The 24,149-nt window shown below is 41.5% G+C and overlaps 2 protein-coding genes, 7 non-coding genes and 1 pseudogene across 9 annotated transcripts; 5 read left to right on the plus strand and 5 right to left on the minus strand.

The window, feature by feature from the left end:
- The first annotated feature begins 10 nt into the window (after positions 1-10).
- Positions 11-6,871, plus strand: LOC111326962 (ribonucleases P/MRP protein subunit POP1). Its single transcript, XM_088742206.1, has 6 exons — positions 11-334; positions 1,194-1,439; positions 2,842-2,929; positions 3,686-4,531; positions 4,939-5,238; positions 5,565-6,871. Exons 1-6 carry the CDS (start codon positions 11-13, stop codon positions 6,563-6,565), a joined length of 2,805 nt encoding a protein of 934 aa, XP_088598332.1. The 3' UTR covers positions 6,566-6,871.
- A 2,316-nt stretch (positions 6,872-9,187) lies between these two features.
- Positions 9,188-10,538, minus strand: LOC111326963 (laminin subunit alpha-3-like). Its single transcript, XM_088743845.1, has 2 exons — positions 10,218-10,538; positions 9,188-9,699 (listed from the first exon to the last, which is right to left on the minus strand). Exons 1-2 carry the CDS (start codon positions 10,257-10,259, stop codon positions 9,403-9,405), a joined length of 339 nt encoding a protein of 112 aa, XP_088599971.1. The 5' UTR covers positions 10,260-10,538; the 3' UTR covers positions 9,188-9,402.
- A 743-nt stretch (positions 10,539-11,281) lies between these two features.
- On the minus strand, positions 11,282-11,363 carry Trnas-aga (transfer RNA serine (anticodon AGA)). The gene has a single exon. It is a non-coding gene; the product is annotated as a tRNA-Ser (tRNA).
- A 338-nt stretch (positions 11,364-11,701) lies between these two features.
- Positions 11,702-11,773, plus strand: Trnam-cau (transfer RNA methionine (anticodon CAU)). Its single transcript has one exon. It is a non-coding gene; the product is annotated as a tRNA-Met (tRNA).
- A 973-nt stretch (positions 11,774-12,746) lies between these two features.
- Trnam-cau (transfer RNA methionine (anticodon CAU)) lies at positions 12,747-12,818 on the plus strand. The gene has a single exon. It is a non-coding gene; the product is annotated as a tRNA-Met (tRNA).
- A 350-nt stretch (positions 12,819-13,168) lies between these two features.
- Positions 13,169-13,250, minus strand: Trnas-uga (transfer RNA serine (anticodon UGA)). The gene has a single exon. It is a non-coding gene; the product is annotated as a tRNA-Ser (tRNA).
- Positions 13,251-15,720: 2,470 nt separating this feature from the next.
- On the minus strand, positions 15,721-15,802 carry Trnas-aga (transfer RNA serine (anticodon AGA)). The gene has a single exon. It is a non-coding gene; the product is annotated as a tRNA-Ser (tRNA).
- Positions 15,803-17,565: 1,763 nt separating this feature from the next.
- Trnas-aga (transfer RNA serine (anticodon AGA)) lies at positions 17,566-17,647 on the minus strand. Its single transcript has one exon. It is a non-coding gene; the product is annotated as a tRNA-Ser (tRNA).
- A 3,138-nt stretch (positions 17,648-20,785) lies between these two features.
- On the plus strand, positions 20,786-23,599 carry LOC148717400 (uncharacterized; annotated as a pseudogene).
- A 96-nt stretch (positions 23,600-23,695) lies between these two features.
- On the plus strand, positions 23,696-23,767 carry Trnam-cau (transfer RNA methionine (anticodon CAU)). Its single transcript has one exon. It is a non-coding gene; the product is annotated as a tRNA-Met (tRNA).
- Positions 23,768-24,149: the final 382 nt, after the last annotated feature.

The following is a 24,149-nucleotide window of genomic DNA, read 5'->3' on the forward strand; positions in this document are numbered from 1 at the left end:
AGAAACCAAGATGGCGTCCTCAAGTGCAGGAAATAGCGTAGAGAAAGAGCGAATAAGTCGGAAAAGAAAACGAAACAGTGGTATTCCAGGTTTTGCACCAAATTCATCTTCAACACCTGAGGTAATCTCTCAAGCCCCAAGATCAATTAACGCAGAGCAATTCGCTGAAGCTCGTGCATTGGAAATCAAGAACATGGTAGCAGCTATCACAGAAGCTGACAAATCTAAAGGGAAGCGAGTGTTTCAAACTCTACCAAACCACATGAGGAGAAGAGCAATGAGCCACAACGTCAAAAGAGTGCCTGTTCGTCTCCGGCAACGTGCTTCGTATGAGGTAGGAACGAAAGGGGGGAGGTCTCCTAAACACTGGACTTTAGAAGACTTGTGTTTAATTTGTGCACGTGGTGTTCAAAACCAGGAAATCTGCAAGGCTCCATAGGAAATTTATTTTTTCATCGGACTTGCCCGACCATAAATCTCAATGAAAGGTAGTTTTTGTAATTTCTTACTGAAATCTGATGAGCTCGTGAAGCACAAGATTCAGCTTTCCTGAGATTGAGGGTAAATCTCTGCAGTGACTTTTCCTTTTATTCCGCCTAAATTTATTAGTGTCTTAAGTAAGAAATACGTGGGGTGAAATATTTGAAATTGAGGATGTACTCCAGGGGTAGGATTTTTTGGAAGTGGTCACAGAGCTATGTAAAGGGAAAAGGAAGACCTTAGGGAATAGACAAAAAGTACCAATAAGGGAGGGGGTAAGAATGATGGAAAGGAAACGTAGGGGAATACAGAGGATATTAGCCCTTAAGAAAAGAGGAAGGGGTGAGAGGGGAAGGGAGAATGGGAAAACAGGGTGAGAGACAGATGAGGGGAAGACAGGAGGCAAAAGAGAGGAAGGAATGAAGCAGGATATGGAAAGCAGTGGGTTCTACCCTTTCCCTCATTCCTTTAAGGTGGGAGAAACAGCAAAGTGGAGGAGGGCAGAATATCTAAATAACCTAAGGAGTATGAAGAAAAATTAATTTATAATATCCTTAATTACTATTAATTGAGAAATTAATTACGGTATTTAATTTCCTTTAATATTTTCTGAAATAAAATTCCTAGTGCAAATAAGGGATTGTCAGGGAAACAAAATTACTTGTTTCACTTCTGTATCTTGAGAAGGTATTGATAATCACCTTGATTTCTAGATGCATAACTCAGGCGGTAAACCTGAAGGGCAGAAGAAAAAGAGTAGGCATCATCGCCGTCGGCCCAAAAACCTGCTTGAAGAATACAATCGTCGGCAGCGTAAGCACGTCTGGCTTGAAACACACATTTGGCATGCTAAGCGGATGAAAATGATTGATGCTTGGGGCTACAGGCTAGCTGATCATCCCAATGATAAAGGCTACAGAGCAAGTTATAGGGCTGCTAAGAACAATTGCATCTTACAGGTGAACATATGTTGGGATGAATTTAGTCTTATCCCTTTCAACTGGCAGGAGTGACCAAATGTAAAGTTTTTTCCTTCCTATTGAATTACATTTTGTAACAAAAGACAACAAGGATTAAAATATCTTCTTGAGGATATTGTCAAACATGAGTTAAAATTCTTTTAAGTTAAAGCTAAAATTTATGATCTGTGGGAGAGAAAGGGTGAAATGTTATTTTGTAGTCTCAGGGTTTTCCTTTTCGGCCGGCGACCGGCGATTTTCGCCGCCTGCGAACGGCTCCGTTGCCGGCGACTAAAAGAGTCCTTGCTGTTATATAATTTAAAATATTTGAGATAAATAATAAACACTTTGTATGTTGTCTGACAATGACGTATAAGAAACGGAAATCGATAAAAAGTACATATTTCAGCAAAAAATGAAGTAGAATTTTTGCGCGTGTACTGGTACGTGACATTCAGTACAAGTTTGCGCGGTCAAGTCATGTATCACTGGCATCCCTTCAAGCTTAAAGATACGTAAATTATTCAATTTTTGCATTTAAATAAATTACTATTTGAAAGGTCGATTATCTTCTTGATTTATCCGCTTTTAACTGTTTTAGTTAAAACAGATATACTTTAACTGGGAACTACTTATTCTCACTAAGCCAAAGCATCACAAATATTACCTTGGGCCAAGTCCGAAGTAAAGTAAGTCTCAGGCGATCGTGTGGGATGCAATTAATTGCGAAATATTTTCTGTGATGTTCGTATTTTTGTTTACCTTTGATTTCTGTGTCAATATATCTTTATGTGAAATTCTTCCAGATCGATTCGAGTGTTGTTTTACATTAATATTTATAAGCAATGTGCCCGGTATTGCCAATCAACGTGCTAGAAAAGGGCTGCATTTTATCAAATACATTGTCATTTCTTGTGTTGTTAAGCCTGTTCATTTCCTTAATTTAAGCACCCAAAATGCACCAGATTGCATCTCAGAGCGCTCAAATGTTTAAAATTTCCCGGGGGGGGGCATGCCCCCGGACCCCCCTAGCTGTTCGCGCCTTCGCCACTCAGGCTGGGCGCTACTCACCCAAATTGTCTCCGCCTGCCTCCCTTTCATCCGACTTCAACTTTCTTTGAAAAGGAAAACCCTGAGTCTTTTTAAGGCTGACGGTTGATGTGCAAGATGTTATTACAACTTTTAGTATAGTTATTAGATGCAAGACTTTTTTGGTCTCCTCAGGAAACCAAGGAAATAACAGTTCATTCTATGTTCTTAACTTGCTGTCTGCAATGTCCCCCCCCCCCCCAATCTTTAAAAAACAACCAGACAAACATAATTATCTCAGCCAAGTTAACTATACTTAAAGTTTGCAAGCCATTCGTTATTATAATCTTTGTTTCTCTCACATATTTTATAGGATATGTCTTATTATGGATGCATCGAGGTTATTGGTGTCCAGAGCCAGATCATCCAGGCAATGAATCACTTAACAAGTCAAGAAGCAGGTTTGTTTCAGAAATAAAATTTATTCTGAGCTGGTTAAGTGAAATAGGTGTACCAAACCACTAGAAAAAGTACTAAATTTACCAGTCTTGGTTGGCCTAAAAAATTTTAGGAGTTGGATAGCAAATAGGTTTATTACACGACTCGGGCAGTCAGAGGGCCAATAATTAACTAAAATCAACCAATCAAAATGCTCTGTTGCCGGTCAATATTCTCTCAGTATTGGACCGGGCACTGTCTCGAATGATTCCGCACTTGTGTCCCTTTGAACTTCAGTTGTATAATAAATCTCTTATTAGCCAAGCTTGCTTGGGACCGTACTGGAAGAATATTGGCCCTCGGTCTTTTTTGTATGGACCGAGCACAGCGAGGTCCGTACTGTCAAGACCTCGGGCCAATATTCTCCCAGTGCGGCCCTCACGCTTGGTTAATAAGATATATGAATCAAACATTGAGGTCATGAGAATAAAGGGGATGATCACCAAATAAAGGTGCTTTTGATTGTTAAACAAATTCTCCTTGTCAGCACCTCAGGAAATGTATAGAAAACAGTATGGAGAATATGCATACTGATATCAGGGAGTAAAGGGTTAACAGGAGTTGACTGTTAGTGTATGGTGTTTTGTGGGGTATACTGTACACCAATGTATTTATTTAATTGTTTGTCTCCCTGAAGCAACAATAATTATAATATGATCCGATAAAAATGATGAAAAAAGTTGTTCTTAATTGTAAATTTAAATTTCTCTTATTTTTAGGTTTGACCTTTGGTGCCAAACATTATTTGACTGGAAATCGTGAGGGTCATCTGATGTTGTACAAACTTGACCAGTTCCCTCAAGGAGCTATTAGTCCTGTATCTTTTCTTTGGAGACAAATAATAAAAACAGATGCCACAACAATCACTGAGAATATGCAACACAGAGAAAATGATGAACTGATCCAGCATACTGTTGATAGTGACAATGTAACACACAGTCACAGCTTGGAAGCAAACAATGAAATGCATATGAAGGCAAATAAGTGTCAGTTGTGGATATGGTGTCATCCTGCAAGTTTCAGTTCCGTTTTTGAGGCAATAAGTGAAGCTTGTAGGTCTGTTGGAAGAACTTCAGTTGAAAAGGAAAGGTGTTTTCCTGTTGCCCCAGATAAAGATGAGACTCCAGTCCAAGAAACTCAAAGATGTAATTTTGTTAATGATTTTGAGCACCCAGAGTTAAGGGTTATGTCTCGTCAATATGATTTACTACGGTTACGTCTAACAGGACCAGAATCACACGCACTGCTGACAAACACTTTAGAGATATCTTGTAGTACATCACAAAAACATTTTGAAAACAAAAGTGACAAGAATTCACAATATAATTCAACATTTATCAAAGACAAGGGTGATCATAAAGGATCTTCAAAGTGGCAGCAGCATGTACTAAACAACCCAAGTAATTCAACAGCTCAAAGTTCATTATGGGAGAAATTAAAGAAGGCCTCTTCAACATCAGCCCTTCCTTCTGGATGTATCATTGGTTTGACTGTTCATGATCCTCGCCTTTACCTTCCTGGAAAGAAAAAAAACATCATGCATTCCACTGAAGATATTGATTTTGGTAATAATTATCTTCCATCACATGAGTAACACTATACACTGGTATAGTGTTACCAGATGTTAGATGGTAACACATGAGTAACACTATACACTGGTATAGTGTTACCAGATGTTAGATGGTAACACATGAGTAACACTATACACTATTAAAGATTGAGGACCCATGAGGGGTTTATATTTGGTTCAGAAAGTTGTTTTTGTTTTTAAGTATGTTAATGTGCAGAAAATTAATGAAAAGTATGCAAGGAAACTCACAAAAAATTCTAACCTAGAGTAAAATGATTTTATAGCAGAATATTTTGATGAGGAATATAATTCAGGAAACTTTTATACATACATCTCTAAAAATGTTCTTTGTTACGTTGCATATTTTCCTCCGAGTTTTTAACTGACATTCTATATTTACAGACGATTTAGACTATTGTGATGAAAGTACGTCTGCACCTAGTGAGTTGATGAGCAAAGTAGATACAACCATGAGCAAGCAGTCATCTTTTGAACATCTTGTCACCAACTGGCCAACTGATGTAGCAAGCTCCCACATCTGGGAGGAGGCAGTTCGTCAGGAAGTAAAAGAAACCAAAATATCTGAGCAGGATTTGAACCAAAAGAGATCCTTGCTCCTAGTTCCAGGCTCCCAGCTGGATTTGAGACCAGATGAGATTTCCCACATTCCTTTGCTTCTCATACAACAACCAGGAAGTCCAGGTTAGCTTTAGGGGACCATAGCCCCATCAAAATAAAGACCCAAATCCCCAAACAGGGTGTGGTTTGGCCCTGTTAGAAAAGGATAAAAACCACTGCATATGAATAAATCATTGAAACGTTCAGCTCAATTTGAAGTGCAGTGTTTTTCAATATGTTCCAAAATCATCTATTTTCATTCTTTGTATCAACGCCATCATGATGATTTTGACTTTCAACCTTGAGTGTAAAGGTTGAAATATAGTAAAAGAGAAAAAAAGAGTACTTTGAGCTGAAGTTTCTTATTCTTATGCCTTAAATCTTTACGCAATGCCTTATACATCTTGCAGGTGACTGTAGAGATGGTGCTGGATACGGGAGTGGCTGGGACATTATCCTTCCCAGTGGATGGGCCATGGCATTCTGGATGGCGTTTGTCTATAGGGGTGCAAGAACTGGGGGACTCAGAGAGAGCCAAACGTTAGCCCTTGAGCAAGGAATGCCGTTCTTCCCAAATGATTTCCCAGACACCCCTGCGGGAGAGGCGTACTATGAGAAGTTGAAAGAAGACGGCGAGGCCCAGTACGGCCGATACCCACCAGCGAAAAGACCTAATTACGACAAACTAGGTATCAAGTCGCCCTTTTGTCCGCCTTGGAAAGAACTTGTCGAGGACTGGAGTTTGTCTGAGGCTGATCCTGGAGGTAAGGCAGTCGAATCCACCGAGACTACTGACAGCAATAACAAATGCAACACAACAAAAGTCGAGTCGTCTTCGAAGGATGTCTCACTTTGCAGGTCTGTTCACGTGTTGCGATCTCGCTCTAAACTGGCTGCTTTGCGGAACTTCGTTTTGCGATGTAAGACAAAACAGACTAAAGGTATAGACTTCAAGCATTCGGTCAAAACAACTAAATTGCCTTTACCGATGAATAATGATTTGTCTGCCATCTTGAAAGACGATGCCAATTCTCTGGTATGCGTGCTTGTGCGGATGGTCGGTCGAAACGTTCCTGTACCCAACTCCACCTTAGCAATTCCTTCTGAAGAGGATGTTACAGGACTCACGAAATGTAAGAACACCTCCGGCCCTGTGGAACCTCTGCACAAAGGTGCACTGGCTCGCACATCTGAGAAATCTTTAAGGAACTTTTGCACGAGAGAAATCATGGGATTTGTTTCATCCGGACAGTTCTCCCTTGCCCGTGGATGTGGGTTTGGGGTAGGATTCTGTGCTCTACCGGGTCTTGCAAAATTACTATCTTCCACAAGCAACAAAGGAGAAGTTGTGGTGTTAGTGAGGAGTCCAACTACTCAACAGTATAGATTTGCCCATTTGACCATATTGTAGTCTAAATTCTTTCGGTGTTTACGCTGAACACAGTTGTATTTAATTTACAACTAACTGAACCGCTCAAAGCCTCATTGCGTTTGAGTTACTTCGTCTTACTTGAAACGAAGTTCAGCTAAGTACCACATTTATCTCTTCAACGTTAATCTTTACATGCTTATCCATTTGTTAACTCGTCTAAACGAGTGATGTGTTTTCTCTTTAATTCCGTATCAGTAAAGTTAAACTCTCAGAGCTCTTGTTGATATCAACTGCTTAAGAGTCAGAATGGAAGAAATAAAGACCTCTTGGTTCTTGAAACACTAATATACGTTTTCGTTTCTTGTCATAAATGAGTGTTGAACATTAGTTTGAAAAAAAACAAAAACAAAAAAAACAATGCGGGTGCTCTTTTTTTTCTGACCCACCACGCTGAATTGCAGAAGAAAACTAGGAATAGAATGAGAAGGATGGTAAATTTTGAGCTCGGTAAAGAAATAGCTAGAGATTTTGTTTCGTCTTGTCATTAGCGTGGTACAAAGAAGAAATTCTGAGTTCCCGAGCGGAATCGAACCTTCAGATTCCGGAATCTTTACAAATCACGAGCTACAAGGCAGTGACTTGTAGTTTGTTGTGATCGGAGAGAGGTATTGCTCGACCTCGCAATTCTTTACCACTAAGGGCGTGGGATATTTGAGTCACGGACTACCCAGTCTCATTGACAAGTCTTATATGAAAGGTGTCACCAGCAGTCGACAATATTTAATACCGAACCTGAGGCGAATAATTGTTTTAGTATAATTTCAGAGCTGAACAACAAAGAAATTTCTAAAATCATAACATTTTAGTAACATTTCTTAACATTTTATTTAACATTTTATATAAACCGCGCGGAGCGGTTTATATAGCGTCATAAGGAGCCGCTCGACCAATCAGATTGCTGGAATCTCTTTGCTCAGCTCTGAAATTATACTAAAGCGTCATATAAGGAACCGCTCGACCAATCAGATTGCTGGAAACTCTTTGCTCAGCTCTGAAATTATACTAAATATAAATTTAACTCTCTTAACGATAGACCCAAAACGAGATCATGTCGCTATACATATACAGGTGAAAATATGATATTGCAATGCAATTTTGTTTGAACAGAATGAGTAAAGAGCCAAGCCTAAAGTTTACCCACCGTTGCGAAGTGGCCTTTCGTTGTGAAATTGATATGCTATATTAAAAGTGGTGCGCATGCTCAAGAGAAGATTAGACTGAGAGGCTAACGACTTCATTCCTCAAAAAATAACTTTACGAAGATCCTCTCGGGATAGAGGCCCATAGGGAAATCTCGATGATTTCTTCTTGTGATTCTCTCTTGAAATAATACCATGCCAAAGCCGTGAGAGTCATCGATAAATATATCTTATTAACCAAGAGCGAGGGCCGTACTGGGAGAATATCGGCCCGAGGTCTTGACAGCACGGTCCGAGCGCAGAAAGGTCTGTACAAAAAAGACCAAGGGCCGATATTCTTCCAGTACGTTCCCGAGCAAGCTTGGTTACTAAGGGATTTATTACACGACTGAAGTTCAAAGGGACACAAGTGCGGTATCATTCGGGACCATTCGGGACAGTGCCCGGTCCAATACTGAGAGAATATTGACCGGCAATAGAGCATTTTGATTGGTTGATTTCAATTATTGGCCCTCTGGCTGCCCGAGTCGTGTAATAATACTAACTACTGTAAGTACAGGTAAATTTGTTTGACGATCTCTTGATATTTCTTTCATCTCCTGCAGTAAGGAAACCCGCTATAACCGCGGCCAATCATGTTAGGTCGGGCATACGCACAGTTCGCCGATCGCGAATGGCTGATAGCCTGTTTTTATAGCTCGCAGGCTGTCGCAGTTGCATGATAATGCACCGCCGTTAAATCGAGTTGTAAGGATAAATGCAGAACGAAGGCAGAATTGCGAGGTAGATTCTTTCAGGAAAAAGCTGCGTTGTCCAAAATCCTGTATGAAATCTTGTGTGATATCAATTGGTTTTACATCCAGAAGGGATGGTGAGAAGGACGAGATGGGAACCAATAACACGTAATCCTGTAAGAAAAAGTGTAAAAATTCAGCCTGTTCTTAAAAAATCGTTTATAATAGTAAGTCCACTACACCATACAACTAAAAATTGAAAGAGTCGCTTTCGTGTTTTACTCAAGAGTCATTCTCATTATTCATAAAGGGAGGCACCCAACTCTCCCTATCACTTACTTCATTTGGACCTAATCTTCATTGAAACCTGTATTGAGCTGACGTATATTCAGTATTATGGCCACAATCAAAACTTTCGCTTCGCAAAAACTTCAAAATGAGCCTGTGCTCAGCGAGGATTGCTTTGGTTTTGTTTCAATTCTTTGAATAAAGAGACTAAACAACTTCCACTATTTTGTCAACCAATCAAAATCAATCCCCAAACCAATCCGGACTAAGCTATAAGTCACACGCGATTTCTCCATGCTATGGGCAGTTTGCTTGATTTCACAATAAACTCCCATTAGCTCCTTGGGATGTTTTCCTTCTCTCTAATTGGCCGTTTCGATAACTTTGGTTTCGATTTTAAACTCTTAATTGAATTGTGCTCTAAGTAGCAACTAGTGAAATAAATTTCTCTGAGAAAGAGGGACTGCTCGTGGGTTATATGGAAATACTCCTTGACACTTAGTGTCACAGTCACCATACTAAGCACTGGATGTTGTGAGTCACTCTCCTCTAAGATCGTTGCGACTGTTCAGTGATACATAGTTCCGCTTAAAAACACATTAACACTATAGACTGTAACATAGACTGTATAATTGTCGAAAACACCAGGGAGGAGTCACATGCGACTACTTACAATCCATACACCTTTGTCTTCAGGAATGACTATACTGACAAGTATGTCGTTCTGTCGCCCAACGTAGATGGATTCACGCATACCCTCCCTGTACTGTGAGGTACCTATGGCTCTACAGCCCGACACGTGGGGACAGTAACGGAAAGTCAGCAGCGTGGATGCAGCGTTCTGTCCACTGATTACAACTTTTCCCAGGAAGGGGAGGAAGTTCGGTTGATAGAAATGCACAATGACGTAATAGCGACCAGTTGGCGCTTTTCCATTGATGTGAACAGTTTTCTACAAGTAGAAATGAGTTTATCCTTTCACTGACATTACCACTTTATCAGAGAGTCGACAGGATCTGATCAGATGTGAACGCTCAATATCTGTGTAGTCTGCGTAAGTGGCAGAATTATTACCTCCAGTAAAGATGTAAAACGCTTTGAAGTTTCAAAGGAATATTAGTTCAGTTAGCGATAAAGCAGACACAGTGAGGGCCTCTCTTCCTAACTTTCTCCGCGTTTACTCGCGACGTCTTTGACACACTTCAATTCGGATTTGTAGCCAACTTGCCCCCCTGCAGAGAATCTCTTCACGACAGCGTAAAAAAAACTTTAAGTGTGCATGTGGACTTCCTCTTGTCTGAAAACCTTGCATCATTTATTACATTCGTTTCGCTTTCAAAATTTGTGAAGAACGGAACGGCTCTGAATCTTTTTACCTCTATATTTGAATACTAATGTATTCCACCATAAAGATATTATGTCACAATCCAGTGTAACATTCTCCCAATATCTGTCTTTTGAAAGCATTACCTCGCCCACTTTCAGATGCTTCAGTCTCGCCCTTCTGTCCATGATGTAGTAAGGGGCTCTATCGCCACCGTTCAACTTGCCTTCAGCCTCTATCTTCACGGCATCTTTGGGAATAAAATAAGTTGACTGTATGCATGAGAAACCGTTACTGATACACTGTGCTGCTGGTAGCAAGAGCTTCTGAGTCCATTCGGCGAGAGGAACAGCTGTAATAAATAAATTCCTAAAGGAAACAATAAATCAATTCTCTACAGACAATACAATACAATAGTCTATTGACACTCCCCTGGGGCTTTTCGGTGACAATGCAATTAAAAACCATATAAACATACCTACTTTAGAATTAATCATATAATTAACAATTATTTCACTCGCGCTTGTTGGATATGAGATGATAGATATCCAACGAGGCGCGTAGCGCCGAGTTGGCTATAATCATCTCATATCCAACAAGCGCGAGTGGAATAATTGTTTTATTAAAAAAAAAACGTCAAATTAAATTATTAAATTTTATTAAATTTTATTAAATTTTAGCTCCCTTTTAATTTTAAGCTGACACGTACGCTTGCCATATTTGTAGATTATGGTATATTGGCTGATATACCATAACCTACAATCGAGACTTGGTCGTTTTTTATTTGCGTTCTCATTTGCTCTCTAATAAATTTGACGTTGATCTGACAAGTCGCTGTTAGTTTTCGTTTTACGACACTTAGCCTAAAAGTACCCTTGTAAATCAGCATGCGCAAGGGCAAGTTCTGCTTAACCAACCAACTCACCTGTCACACTGGTTCCCACCGATACCCGGTAAGCATGGGCATTTTCCTGTAATTTAGTTACAAGACGGGCTAATAGAACCACCTGCATAACATGAAAAACCAGTAACATCGTCAAAACAAAGAGTGCGTGACGCAATGATTCCTTAATTAAGCGGGCGAAAAACAGAGACTGTCTGGGATACGGTGCGGTTTTCTTGCCTCACCTTTCTCTGCTAATCGTGGAGGAAAACTTATGCGCGAGGCGCCATTCTAGACTAAAATAATGACAACACTGAAGTCTACAGCCGTAGTCGGTAGGATTCGAACCTGCGCGGGGTGACCCCAATGGATTTCTAGTCCATCGCCTTAACCACTCGGCCACAACTACATTATGTTACAAGCATATTTTTATGAGCAAGTCGGAGAGAAGTGTTTCGTTCTTAATAGCTTCAGATACTTTCATCGTCTTGGGGTGTACTTCAACTGAATATCTAAAAAACCCTTGTTCTTGGCTTGCTTGCTTTTTATCATCATTATTTTTCATCTTTCTCGATCACAATGTTGAAACAAACACCTACATGGAGAAAAGCAGTTTCTTAATACTTGAGAAATTCGCATTTATTCCTTTTTGGTTTCCTCTATTCCGAGCCGAAACGACAAAATGAAATGTCCTCGACATGAGGCCCAAATCGGTGTCTCAAAAGTAAATACTAAACGACTGTCAACAGCAGAGTGGCGCAGTGGAAGCGTGCTGGGCCCATAACCCAGAGGTCCGAGGATCAAAACCTCGCTCTGCTAATAGCCTTCTATTTTTTTTTTCTCAATATTAAATAGATACTTTTTAGTTTCAAATTATTTGGGAGGGAGGTAGGCCCTGTCTTCTAAAAGGGTGCGTGTAGGCACGGCTCCCAGACACAGATGGACTTTTTGGGTCATAATATGTATACATATCACAGTGCTCTGATTTAGAGGTCTATAGCATACATGGGCCTGATTGAACGTCTTTAAGAAGGTCGGCGTTGTAGTAATCTTGTGGTAAAAATACAATGTGATCCTACAAACAGAAAAATGAAATAATTTTAACCTCACTCTGCTGAGTACATATCACTGTTACGTATTTCTTTCGTAGAACTTGAGTCTTTCAATGCAACAGCTGCAGATGAGACTTGCAAAAATGATTCCACTAATGATCTACATCAGGGCAATTCTCTATGATTTTTGGACTTTATTTTAAAAAAAAGCGGTAAAAAAAATTGGGAGGCCATTTTCAACTTGAAGCAGAGTGGCGCAGCGGAAGCGTGCTGGGACCATAACCCAGAGGTCCGAGGATCAAAACCTCGCTCTGCTAATGATTTTCCTTTTTTAAAAAATTCAATCGATACTTAATAAGATATATTAAAGTTCACAAAGCAACCAGGTGGACGATCAGACATGGTTTGATGCTACTCTAGTTTAAGGATTTAGCAAATGTAACCTGGGAATCACAATTTATTGACCTAACGTTTCGACAATCCTGTCCAGTGCCTTCATCAGATACTCAATAGTTCTAAATTTTCCAAACTTAATAGAACAGGGAGAAACCCAACATTTTTCCTTTTGGAAAGGGTTACAAATAGATAATTGAAGCTGACTTCACATGTACCAATATCTTATGTTAAAATGGACTTCCTTAATATTGAAAGTTTATCCACATTAGACGCGTGACTCAAAAGTAAGAGTGACACACGAAAGACAGACCAATCTGGTGTTTCCCACTTACTAATCTATCAGCAGCAGAGTGGCGCAGTGGAAGCGTGCTGGGCCCATAACCCAGAGGTCCGAGGATCAAAACCTCGCTCTGCTAGAACCTTTTCTTTTTTTATGAACTGAGCTTGAAAGATTAAAATTCAGTGTCGAGACTTAAAGAAAATAACAGGTCCTCGAAGAGAGTCAATTTCAGTTTCTAGCAATTGAGTAAAAGATTTCACAAAATAAGAGGTGTTACTTAGCTCGTTGACAATAAAATCACGATTGAAATCATTAGCGAGCCTTAGGCCATAAAAGAGCCGTCATTTTTGTTGTGCGCGCCACTCACTCGTGTATATATTAGGATTACTATCACTGCAGAAGTAAAAAATAATGTGGCGTAATCTACTTTTTTCCTTTTGCCTGCACATGAGATTTCAAAATGTAAATATTTAAAGATAAATGCGCCGTAGTCGGCAGGATTCGAACCTGCGCGGGAAGATCCCAATGGATTTCAAGTCCATCGCCTTAACCACTCGGCCACGACTACCTCGGTGGAATAAATCTTTGTCTCGTTTCCATCGATATTTGATGGGGATTGACGAGAATTCTTTACTGAGTTCCAATATCCTTTTCATCTATATATCCATCTGTATATTATTCAGATTTTTTTAATAATACGACTTGCTGTTGACACAATGGAAAAATTGGAGCATTCTCTGATGGGCCAAATCTTGTGAGTTCCCGAGCGGAATCGAACCTTCAGATTCCGGATTGTTTATAAATCACGAGCTACAAGGCAGTGACTTGTAGTTTGTTGTAATCGGAGAGAGGTATTGCTCGACCTCGCAATTCTTTGCCAATAAGGGCGTGGGATATTTGAGTCATGCATTACCCAGTCTCATTGACAAGTCTTATATGAAAGGTGTCACCAGCAGTTTCCTGTTCAGTCACAGTTGTAGTAGTTACCTGTTTGAGGGCTTTGAAACTGTTTCCATTAACAATCGAACGATAAAGCTTGACAGTTATTCTCAGAGCAGCTCGAGGTTATTACAAGAATCAGTAATATGATACGTCAGTTGAAATAATATTCCTATTGACATTACCTTAGAAACCGTCTTTCATTATTTCCTTTCAAATCTTTGCTTTTATGTTCAAATCGAGCACTCTACTAGGACGAGTCATGTCGTGCAATTGCGCGAAGCTCACTAGTTTCTAGTTTGAGCACTCTGGCGTGTCTTAGTTGATACGACAAATGTGGAATTATTCGGGGTGGCTTTATGGCTTCACCTCCATCCTAGAATCAGCAGTGCACTGATGAGGCCCAGAAGGCCGAAACAGTACTGTCTGCAGTTATATATATATTTATAAGTTTAACTCTCTAACGATACACCCAAAATGAGATCTTATCGCTATACATATACAGGTGAAAATATGATATTGCAATGCAATTTTGTTTGAACAGAATGAGTAAAGAGCTTACCCTAAACTTTACCCATAGTTGCGAAGTGGCCTTTCGTTGTGAAATTGATATGCTAAGTTAAAAGTGGTGCGCATGCTCAAGAGAAGATTAGACTAAGAGACTAACTGCTCGTATCGACTCGATATAAAATCCATAGGGGAAGCTCGATTTCTTCTTGTGATTGAACGTTTTAGTAGAGTTCCGATCAGTTCAAACAGTGGAGCCATTTTCGATGTGTCGACTGTAATCCGTGAATGCGTTTACGTCGCTTTACTACGCTTCGTGATTGGTTAAATAGACCGCTCACTCCAACTTCTCATCCAATCATATGCCAAACCCAAACCAAAAACCAATCGAGACTTGCTCGTTTTTTATTTGCGTTCTCATTTGCTCTCTAATAAATTTGACGTTGATCTCACAAGTCGCTGTGATTACATTGGTTTTCGTTTTACGACACTTAGCGTAAATGCACCCTTGTAAATCAGCATGCGCAAGGACAAGTTCTGGTTAACCAACCAACTCACCTGTCACACTGGTTCCCACCGATACCCGGTAAGCATAGGTATTTTCCTGTGATTTCGTTGCAAGACGGGCTAATAGATCCACCTGCATTACATGAACAACCCTTAACATCGTCAAAACAAAGAGTGCGTGACGCAATGATTCCTTAACTTAGGCGGGCGACCAACAGTGACTGTCTGGGATACGGTGCGGTTTTCTTTACCTCACCTTTTTCTACTAACCGGTGGAGGAAAACTTATGCACGAGGCGCTATTCCAGACTAAAATAATGACAAAGCTGAAGCCTACAGCCGTAGTCGGCAGGATTCGAACCTGCGCGGGGAAACCCCAATAGGATTTCTAGTCCATCGCCGGATTGTTTATAAAACATGATGTTTATAGCATCATGTTTTTATGAGCAACTTGGAGAGAAGTGTTTCGTTGTTAATAGCTTCAGCTACTTTCATCGTCTTTGGTGTACACTTCAACTGAATATCTATAAAACCCTTGTTCTTGGCTTGCTTGCTTTTTATCATCATTATTTTTCATCTTTCTTGATCACAATGTTGAAACAAATGCCTAAACTGAGAAAAGCAGTATCTTAATTAGTACTTGAGAAATTCGAATTTGCAGTAAATAGCTAAAAATTTGGGTAAAATTTGACGTTGATCTGACAAGTCGCTGTTGGTTTTCGTTTTACGACACTTAGCCTAAAAGTACCCTTGTAAATCAGCATGCGCAAGGGCAAGTTCTGCTTAACCAACCAACTCACCTGTCACACTGGTTCCCACCGATACCCGGTAAGCATAAGCATTTTCCTGTAATTTAGTTACAAGACGGGCTAATACAACCACCTGCATAACATGAAAAACCAGTAACATCGTCAAAACAAAGAGTGCGTGACGCAATGATTCCTTGATTAAGCGGGCGAAAAACAGTGACTGTCTGGGATACGGTGCGGTTTTCTTTGCCTCACCTTTCTCTGCTAATCGTGGAGGAAAACTTATGCACGAGGCGTCATTCTAGACTAAAATAATGACAAAACTGAAGTCTTCAGCCGTAGTCGGCAGGATTCGAACCTGCGCGGGGTGACCCCAATGGATTTCTAGTCCATCGCCTTAACCACTCGGCCACGACTACATTATGTTACATGCATAGTTTTATGAGCAAGTCGGAGAGAAGTTTTTTTTTTTTATGTTTAAGGTGGACGGCCGGGCCCCGATGAAGGGAGGTGCAATCCCGCCGACCTACATGTCTAATCCCAACCCATTGGCTTACGTGCAATGCCTTAGGGAAGGGGACCACCAGAAACGAGGGTCACCAGACGCCAAACTCGCTGGGGAATCGAACCCCACCTCACTTAAAAATTACACACTCACTCCCAGAAATTAAACACACCCGCACATACTGTAACTTAACTAATACTTTTTTTTTTTAATTTTTATATTTTACGTATAAATAATTACAGTTCCTAAAGAGGGAACTCTTTGGCACAGAAGGCAACTGCCAGTCTGATCAAGTTGGCTTTACTTTCAAGACCATGAAATCTGGGCTCTGAAATCCACTTTTGGTTACTCTGACGTTGGTCACATGGCAGGCGATGATCAAGGCCGATCTCCCACATGATGCTAATGTGATCATCAGAACATCCGCTGAGTTCAGGAACTTCGCGAAGAACGTTAGGGTTGGCACTTTGGGCGTCGCGTTTAGGCGGGACATGTTGGGTCCTCTTCGCAGTAGCGGGAGCAGAGGAAGCAGGGCGTTTCCGGGAGGCGATGGTCGAAGGACCACTATCACCAGCCATATCAAGGTCACCGAGGTCGGCAAAACCCTGGGCTGCTGGAATAATACCCTCATCACTGGCTACATCACAGGAAGTGAAACGGTCTTCGCTTCCATCTGAGTCTGGGAGTGAGACAGCGTCTTCGGCGTCTTCAGAAGCAAGATCGGAGATGTGTTCATCATTAATGATGGACTCAGCTGGTGGAGCAGGCTCAGGAACAGGGGCGCTTGCTGGATTGGGGCAGTTCCGGGCCAAATGACCCTCCCTGGTGCACTTAAAACACTTGCCCTTGACAGGGCAGACAGCGGAACGATGTCCAACTTTACGGCATAGGTCGCAGCGTAGGGGCTGACCCCTATACCACACCTTACACCTAACACCGCGCACAGAGATAAACCTAGGTATCTCCTTCCTTACAACCATTGATACCACTCTAGAACCAGTGAAAACCGCTGGATTACCTGGCCAACTTTGATGACGAACATTCTTAACAGTCCCGTAGGCCAAAAGGGCCGAGGTGATGGCCTCATTGGGGCCCTCGAAAGGGAACCAAGAGACCACCACAGTTGACACCTGGGGAGGGGGAGGAGGGGGCTGGGCCACCCTACACTCTACCCCATCCAACACTACCACACCCAAACCTTCGAAAGTTGCTTTCGCAGCTTCCCCTCCTTCGACAAAAGTGACCCGAGCCACACGGCCAGGACACGCCTGCACTGCCGCAATCCCATTCTGAGATTCGGCCTTAAAAAAACCAAGGATCAAAGGCATGACGTCGGAAAAGGTCATCCCCTCGGGGAGCCACCGACAGTCAATATCAATAGATCGCTTGAAAGACACAACCATAGTGAGACCGAGCAAGTTCGGATCAACCCAAGAAATCCCAAAAAGGGATGGGTGACCCAAACGAAACCGAAGAAAAAACCACTGCCAAGGAGGAAAAAGTCGCAAGTTTTCCCTCCCGGCAGGTACTCACTTATCCGACTAGAACTCCAAAAAAACAAACAAGCACACCACAAAACAAACTCCCAACCACTAGGGAAAGGAGCGAACACTTACCGACAAGAAGAATCCCGCGTCATGTGGGTCTCATCAGTGCAGTGCTCCTGAAGCCTACAGCCGTAGTCGGCAGGATTCGAACCTGCGCGGGGAAACCCCAATGGATTTCTAGTCCATCGCCTTAACCACTCGGCCACGACTACATTTATGTTACAGACTTTTTTTATGAGCAACTTGGAGAGAAGTGTTTCGTTGTTAATAGCTTCAGCTACTTTCATCGTCTTTGGTGTACACTTCAACTGAATATCTATAAAACCCTTGTTCTTGGCTTGCTTGCTTTTTATCATCATTATTTTTCATCTTTCTTGATCACAATGTTGAAACAAATGCCTAAACTGAGAAAAGCAGTATCTTAATTAGTACTTGAGAAATTCGCAGTTGCAGTAAATGGCTTGAACCCGGGGGAAACATGTGAAAGTGTAGTGTAATCGTCCAGGTGAGTGTAGTCCTGAGAAGGACTGTTGTCGGTTGTAGAGACTGACGTTTCGACAACCCGTGCGGAAGTCATCATCAGAGTCAAGTGAATAGTTGTTGTCAGTAGAATGTTCTTATTTCAGTTAGTGTAAAATGATTGGTCAATTTTGCCGTGATGTTATTGGCTGTAAGACTCAAGTGGCGTAAGTCGGTCGTGATTGGTCTGTTTCGATCCGTCGGTAAAGTTAGGTCGTTCTGTTCGGTTCGTTTGTAATGTTTATGTCGTGAATGAGTCGTTTGTATGGGGCCGGTAGTAGTTGACACCTGTTTAGGGGAGTCTGTTCTAAGTTAGTAAACCAGCTTTCCAGAGTCAGTCATTGAAAGTGGTCAGTGCTGTAGGTTAGACATTGCGCAGAGTCCCAGTCAATATTGTGGTTCGTAAGTCGATGATGTTCAGCAATGTGATTGTTGACATCACCTTTCCTCGTCGCCCGTCTGTATTAAGTCAGTCTTGTTGCGAGGTTTCTGCCAGTCTCTCCGATGTAGGAGGCTTGGCAGTCGGAACAATTGATCTTATAAATCACTCCCTGTCTGTTCCTCGGTTCGTGCTTGTCTTTGACGTTGGTTAGTAACTGACGTAGTGTGGTGATGGGTTTGTGGGCGACGCGGATATTGAAGGGTTGTAAGATGCGCGAGATGTTCTCAGACATGACTTTTATGTACGGTGCGGTTGCTGTTGTCGTAGTAGTTGCGGTGTCGTTTGTTTCGGTAGTGGTAGTGGGTCGGTGAGTGTTTTGTCGGGTGAAATCGTCGTTGTAGTTGTTCTTTGAAAAAGCACGGTGAAGGTATTTGTTCTCGTCGGATAAGCTGTCTGTCGAGTCGCATACTAGTTGCGCGCGTCGTGTTAGAGTTCTGATAGTTATGGCTTTGTGTGATGTAGGGTTGTAGGATGACTCGTCTGGTAATCTGTCGGTGTGTGTCGGTTTCCTGTAGACTGTCGTCCGTAGTGAGTTGTCATTACGGCTTACCAGACAGTCTAGAAAAGGAAGTTTGCCATTTTCACCGACTTCTCTGGTAAACTGTATGTGAGTGTTTTGTCCGTTAAGGTGGTGGTGGAATGCGTCGATTTCGTCGTTTCGTAAGGCAGTGAATGTGTCGTCAACGTTACGTAACCAAAGCGGTATCGTTTGTCGGCAAGTCGAAAGGGCGCGTCTATCGGCAGCGATAGTGGGTTGGTAGCTGTCGGATTGCAGTCTCAGTACATTTTGCCAATTGAAGTGGAATACTAGTGAGCAATGATTTCACATCAAATGACACTAGTTTGTAGTCGTCAGGTATCTGTACAGTCTTGGTAGCGTTAATGAATTCTTAAGTGGATTGTAGTTCACGTCTGGATTTGTCGGTTAGCGGTTGTAGTATTGTTGTCAAGTACTTGGATAGTTGGTATGTTGGAGAGCCACAGAAAGAAACAATAGGTCGCATCGGGAAACCATGTTTGCGGTGTAGTTTGGGAAAACCGTAGAATTTCGGTGGCTGTGGCACTTAGCAGCTTAGTCGATAGTACTGTTGGGTGTCAATGGCGTTCGTTTACTTGAGTGTCAGTAGTTGGACAAAACTGTCTATCACGACAAAATGGACGCACTGGCTAACGACTAACTTTACGAAGAACTCAAACGTGACCCGACTCATGTACTTCAACGCAAACTCAACAGTAAACCATACCGACTGATACCGAGAACGAATCTCTACCAGTCTATTTAGTTAATCGGCAACTGACGAGATCCACAAGATTAGGATCGAAACTGCGGTCTTCCCTGACCATGTACAGAAAATGTCGGAAGACATTGTAACGGCAGATGGGCTACTAAACGCCCCGGGCCAAAGCAATGCCATTGAGAATGAAGAAAACATGGAAGCCTCATATGACACCGCCAGTGAAGATGATCTACTCGGTAAATCCGAGGATGACGAACAAATCCCTCCATACCAAATGCCTAGCGGGAAAAGACCTAAACAACAACGTCAAAGCCGGAACAGCACCAGCCGATCAAGGTCAGAGCAGTACAGGAAACGTCGCCGCTACAGTCCATCCACAGAAACAAGAAAAAGGAGCCAAAATTTATCTGCGGAGGACAAGATTAGCCAGGCTGAAAACGCGATCAAGGCTTTACAAAGGCACAAAGAAAAAGGAACTTGCCCAGAATCCCTACAATATAGGGCGAGGGCCAAAATGAGAGCGGACGAGGATTTCAAAAATGAGATAAAGCAAATCCGTAACAACGCGGACCAAGAAACCGTAAAGGCGATCATGTGCTTCCATGAACGTGAAATCGGTCGTTTTAAGACCGAAATAACGAAAAGAAAACGAACCAAAACGGCTGGAACACTGAACACTAAGAACTGTAATACGATCGAATCAGCGCGCGTGGCGCAAGCTGAAAGCAATCAAGGCAACGATATAACGATCGAGATAGTCAAAAACATAGCTGTTAATCTCCCGGAACAAATCGCTCAGTTCGGCAGTATGGTGAAAAGATTAGGAACAATGAAGAATGAATAATTTGAAAAGTACACACGTGTTTTCTCTGATTCCCAATACAAACGTGGGGCCAAAAAACGAATTTAGAAAGCCAAGCGGCTAGCAACTAACAAGCACAGGGAGCGCAGAAAAGTCAGACGCCAAACACGTTCAACTATCAAAATAGAGGGGAACAAAACGCACATAAAAAAACCTCTCAAATAAAGAACTTACAAACAACCAGATTAATTTACTGGCAAAAGGGCTTAAATTCATTCCAACACCCGTTACAAAACAAAAACAGATCAGACAACAACTATTGCATGACTTTGATCAGTTCGCAAGGCGAATGCGTCTGATTTACATATTCCAAGGGGGGACAAAAAAACCCATCCCTGGCACGTCAAATCTACATGGATACCACCAATACAAAAATCAGTCGCCTTTGAAAGTTATTTAGAAGAGGTTAAAAGTGACCTTTCAGAAATAGAAATAACAAAGCCAAAAGATTATTTGCTTCCGGCCGAACGCAAGGCGCTCAGGGCCCTGACAAGCGACTTTGAGTTAAACCTCAAAAAGGCCGACAAAGGAACAACAACCGTAGTCATGAACAAACACGACAAAATGTTAAAAGGCCAAACTCTACTAGATAACAACGATAACTACACGCCTCTTGCATCACCCATGGTCAAAGAGACGGACCATAAGGTCAGACAACTTATTGCAGACCTCTACAACAGAAATCATGTAGACGACATGACTAAAAATGGCTTTGTCGAACCCCAAATCCGCCTCGAATTCCAGAATTCTACACCTTAACAAAATCCGCAAACCTTCCCCGGTCGGCAGACCGATAGTGTCAGGGTGTGATGGTCCTACAGAGAAACTATCATCATTTGTCGACAAACTCCTTCAGGCGATAGCACAAAAACAAAAGTCGTATCTTAAGGATACTACAGACTTCGTCAATTTCATAGAAAATACGAAAGTCCCGGAGAACTTAATACTTGTTTCAATGGACGTTACGAACTTATATACAAATATACCACAAGATGAGGGAATAGACACTGTATGCATAGCATACGAAATATTATACAGAAACGGAACTCCTATCCCTACACAACTACTAAAACAAGCACTTAGGTTAATTCTCCAAGAAAATTCTTTCCAGTTTAATGGAAAGCACTACCTTCAAACACATGGAACGGCCATGGGCACGAAAATGGCAGTCGTCTTTTCTAATATTTTCATGAACAAGGTAGAGACAGAAATCCTTGACAAAAGCCTTTTCAAACCGTTTGTTTGGAAACATTACGTAGACGACATCTTCTCGCTATGGAGTATAAACAAAGCAACAATAGGTATGATGCATGATCCTCGCAGTAGAGAGCACTATTTATGCAATAGCGAAAATCAGACCTCAAAAACATCAGGCCTGTACGGGATTCGAACCACTGACCTCTGCGATACTAGTGCAGCGCTCTACCAATTGAGCTAACAAGCCAACTGGGAGTAGGCCGTTAAGTTGATTCGTAATAAACCCGTGATGATAAATCAGATACAATGTATATATGAAGTTCATATCTTTTGAACTGCGGTATTGGATACGTATGATGCACGATCCTTCGCAGTAGAGCGCGCTATTTATGCAATAGCGAAAATCAGACCTGAAAAAAATCAGGCCTGTAAGGGATTCGAACCACTGACTTCTGCGATACTAGTACAGCGCTCTACCAATTGAGCTAACAAGCCAACTGGGAGCAGGCCGTTAAGTTGATTCGTAATAAACCCGTGATGATAAATCAGATACAATGTATATATGAAGTTCACATATTTTGAACTGCGGTATTGGATACGTATGATGCACGATCCTTCGCAGTAGAGCGCGCTATTTATGCAATAGCGAAAATCAGACCTGAAAAAAATCAGGCCTGTACGGGATTCGAACCACTGACCTCTGCGGTACTAGTGCAGCGCTCTACCAATTGAGCTAACAAGCCAACTGGGAGCAGGCCGTTAAGTTGATCGTGCATCATACGTATTTAATACCGCAGTTCAAAATATATGAACTTCATATATACATTGTATCTGATTTATCATCACGGGTTTACTACGAATTAACTTAACGGCTTGCTCCCAGTTGGCTTGTTAGCTCAATTGGTAGAGCGCTGCACTAGTATCGCAGAGGTCAGTGGTTCGAATCCCGTACAGGCCTGATTTTTTTCAGGTCTGATTTTCGCTATTGCATAAATAGCGCTCTCTACTGCGAGGATCGTGCATCATACGTATCTAATACCGCAGTTCAAAATATATGAACTTCATATATACATTGTATCCAAAGCAACAATAGAACGTTTCATGGAAAAAGCAAACAATCATCATCCAACAATAAAAATTTACGACTGAAATTTCCGATAAGGAAACAACATTCCTGGACACCTACATCTACAAAGGCGAACGATTCGAAAAAGACGCAATCCTTGATGTGCGTACTCATTTTAAACAAACTGAGACATTTCAGTATACACATTATAGTTCCTGTCACCCACAAGGAGTTAAAAAAGGCTTCATAAAAGGGCAGGCCCTTAGAGTTCTCAGAACAAACTCCTCTCAAACGATATTCGAGGAGAAAATTGCAAATTTCAAAGCTCATTTGCTAAAGAGAGGCTACCCAGAGGACTTCATTAACACAACCCTCTCAAAGGTGAATTTCAAAAACAGGAAACTAACTCTTCAACGAGGGGCCGTAAGGGGGTTTCACGTGAAACGTGATCGGATTAATTTATTTTCTGTGATCCGTAATCTAAAAGTTTTAAAATTCGTGAACCGTGAATTTCTCATGTGTAAGTTTATTTTCCGTGAACCGTGAAACTCGAAAATTAATTATCGCGTTTCGTGATTTGCTTTTTTTAATTGCCGTGAACTGTGCGCGTGACCCCCCCTTAAGGCCCCTTTTCAACAGAAACAGAAGACGAATCAACGAATCTTGCCTTTTGTTACACAAAACCAACCATCAGTGCCAAACCTACAGAAAATTCTCTAGAGAAACTGGCATTTAATAGAAACACAATCACTACTGAGAGAAATATACAAAAATCCACCCCTCGTATCTTACAAAAGAGGACGGTCGCTCAAAGACATACTCGTGAGGGCCAAACTTTGAATACGCTATTCTAGACACGTGCTGGGGAGTCGTGAAGGCCTGTCGACCCCATTTTACAGTAAATCCTGGTCCAATCGTGTAGCTTTGACTGTGAGCAGCAGAGTGGCGCAGTGGAAGCGTGCTGGGCCCATAACCCAGAAGTCCGAGGATCAAAACCTCGCTCTGCTAGTAATCTTCTATTTTTTTTTTCATATTAAATAGATACTTTTTAGTTCAAAATTTTCTAAAAAAAAAATTGAACAAAATTATTTGGGAGGGAGTCGACCTTTTTTTTTCTTACGGAGAGGGTCACAAATATAAATGAAGCTGATTGCAAAAAAAAGTGCTAATATTTTAAGTCACAATGGACTTCCCCAAGACTGCCAAGCAATTGTACGAAAGGTGCAAGTGTGTGACTCAAAGGTAAAATAACTCATGAAAGACCGCAAATCCTATGTTTCGATATTACTTTTCCATCAGCAGCAAAATGGCGCAGCGGAAGCGTGCTGGGCCCATAAACCAGAGTTCCGAAGATCAAAACCTCGTTCTGCTAACTAAATTACTTTATTTT

This window comes from Stylophora pistillata, chromosome 13, assembly GCF_964205215.1.
Source record: "Stylophora pistillata chromosome 13, jaStyPist1.2, whole genome shotgun sequence".
In the NCBI taxonomy this organism is placed as follows: Eukaryota; Metazoa; Cnidaria; class Anthozoa; order Scleractinia; family Pocilloporidae; genus Stylophora; species Stylophora pistillata.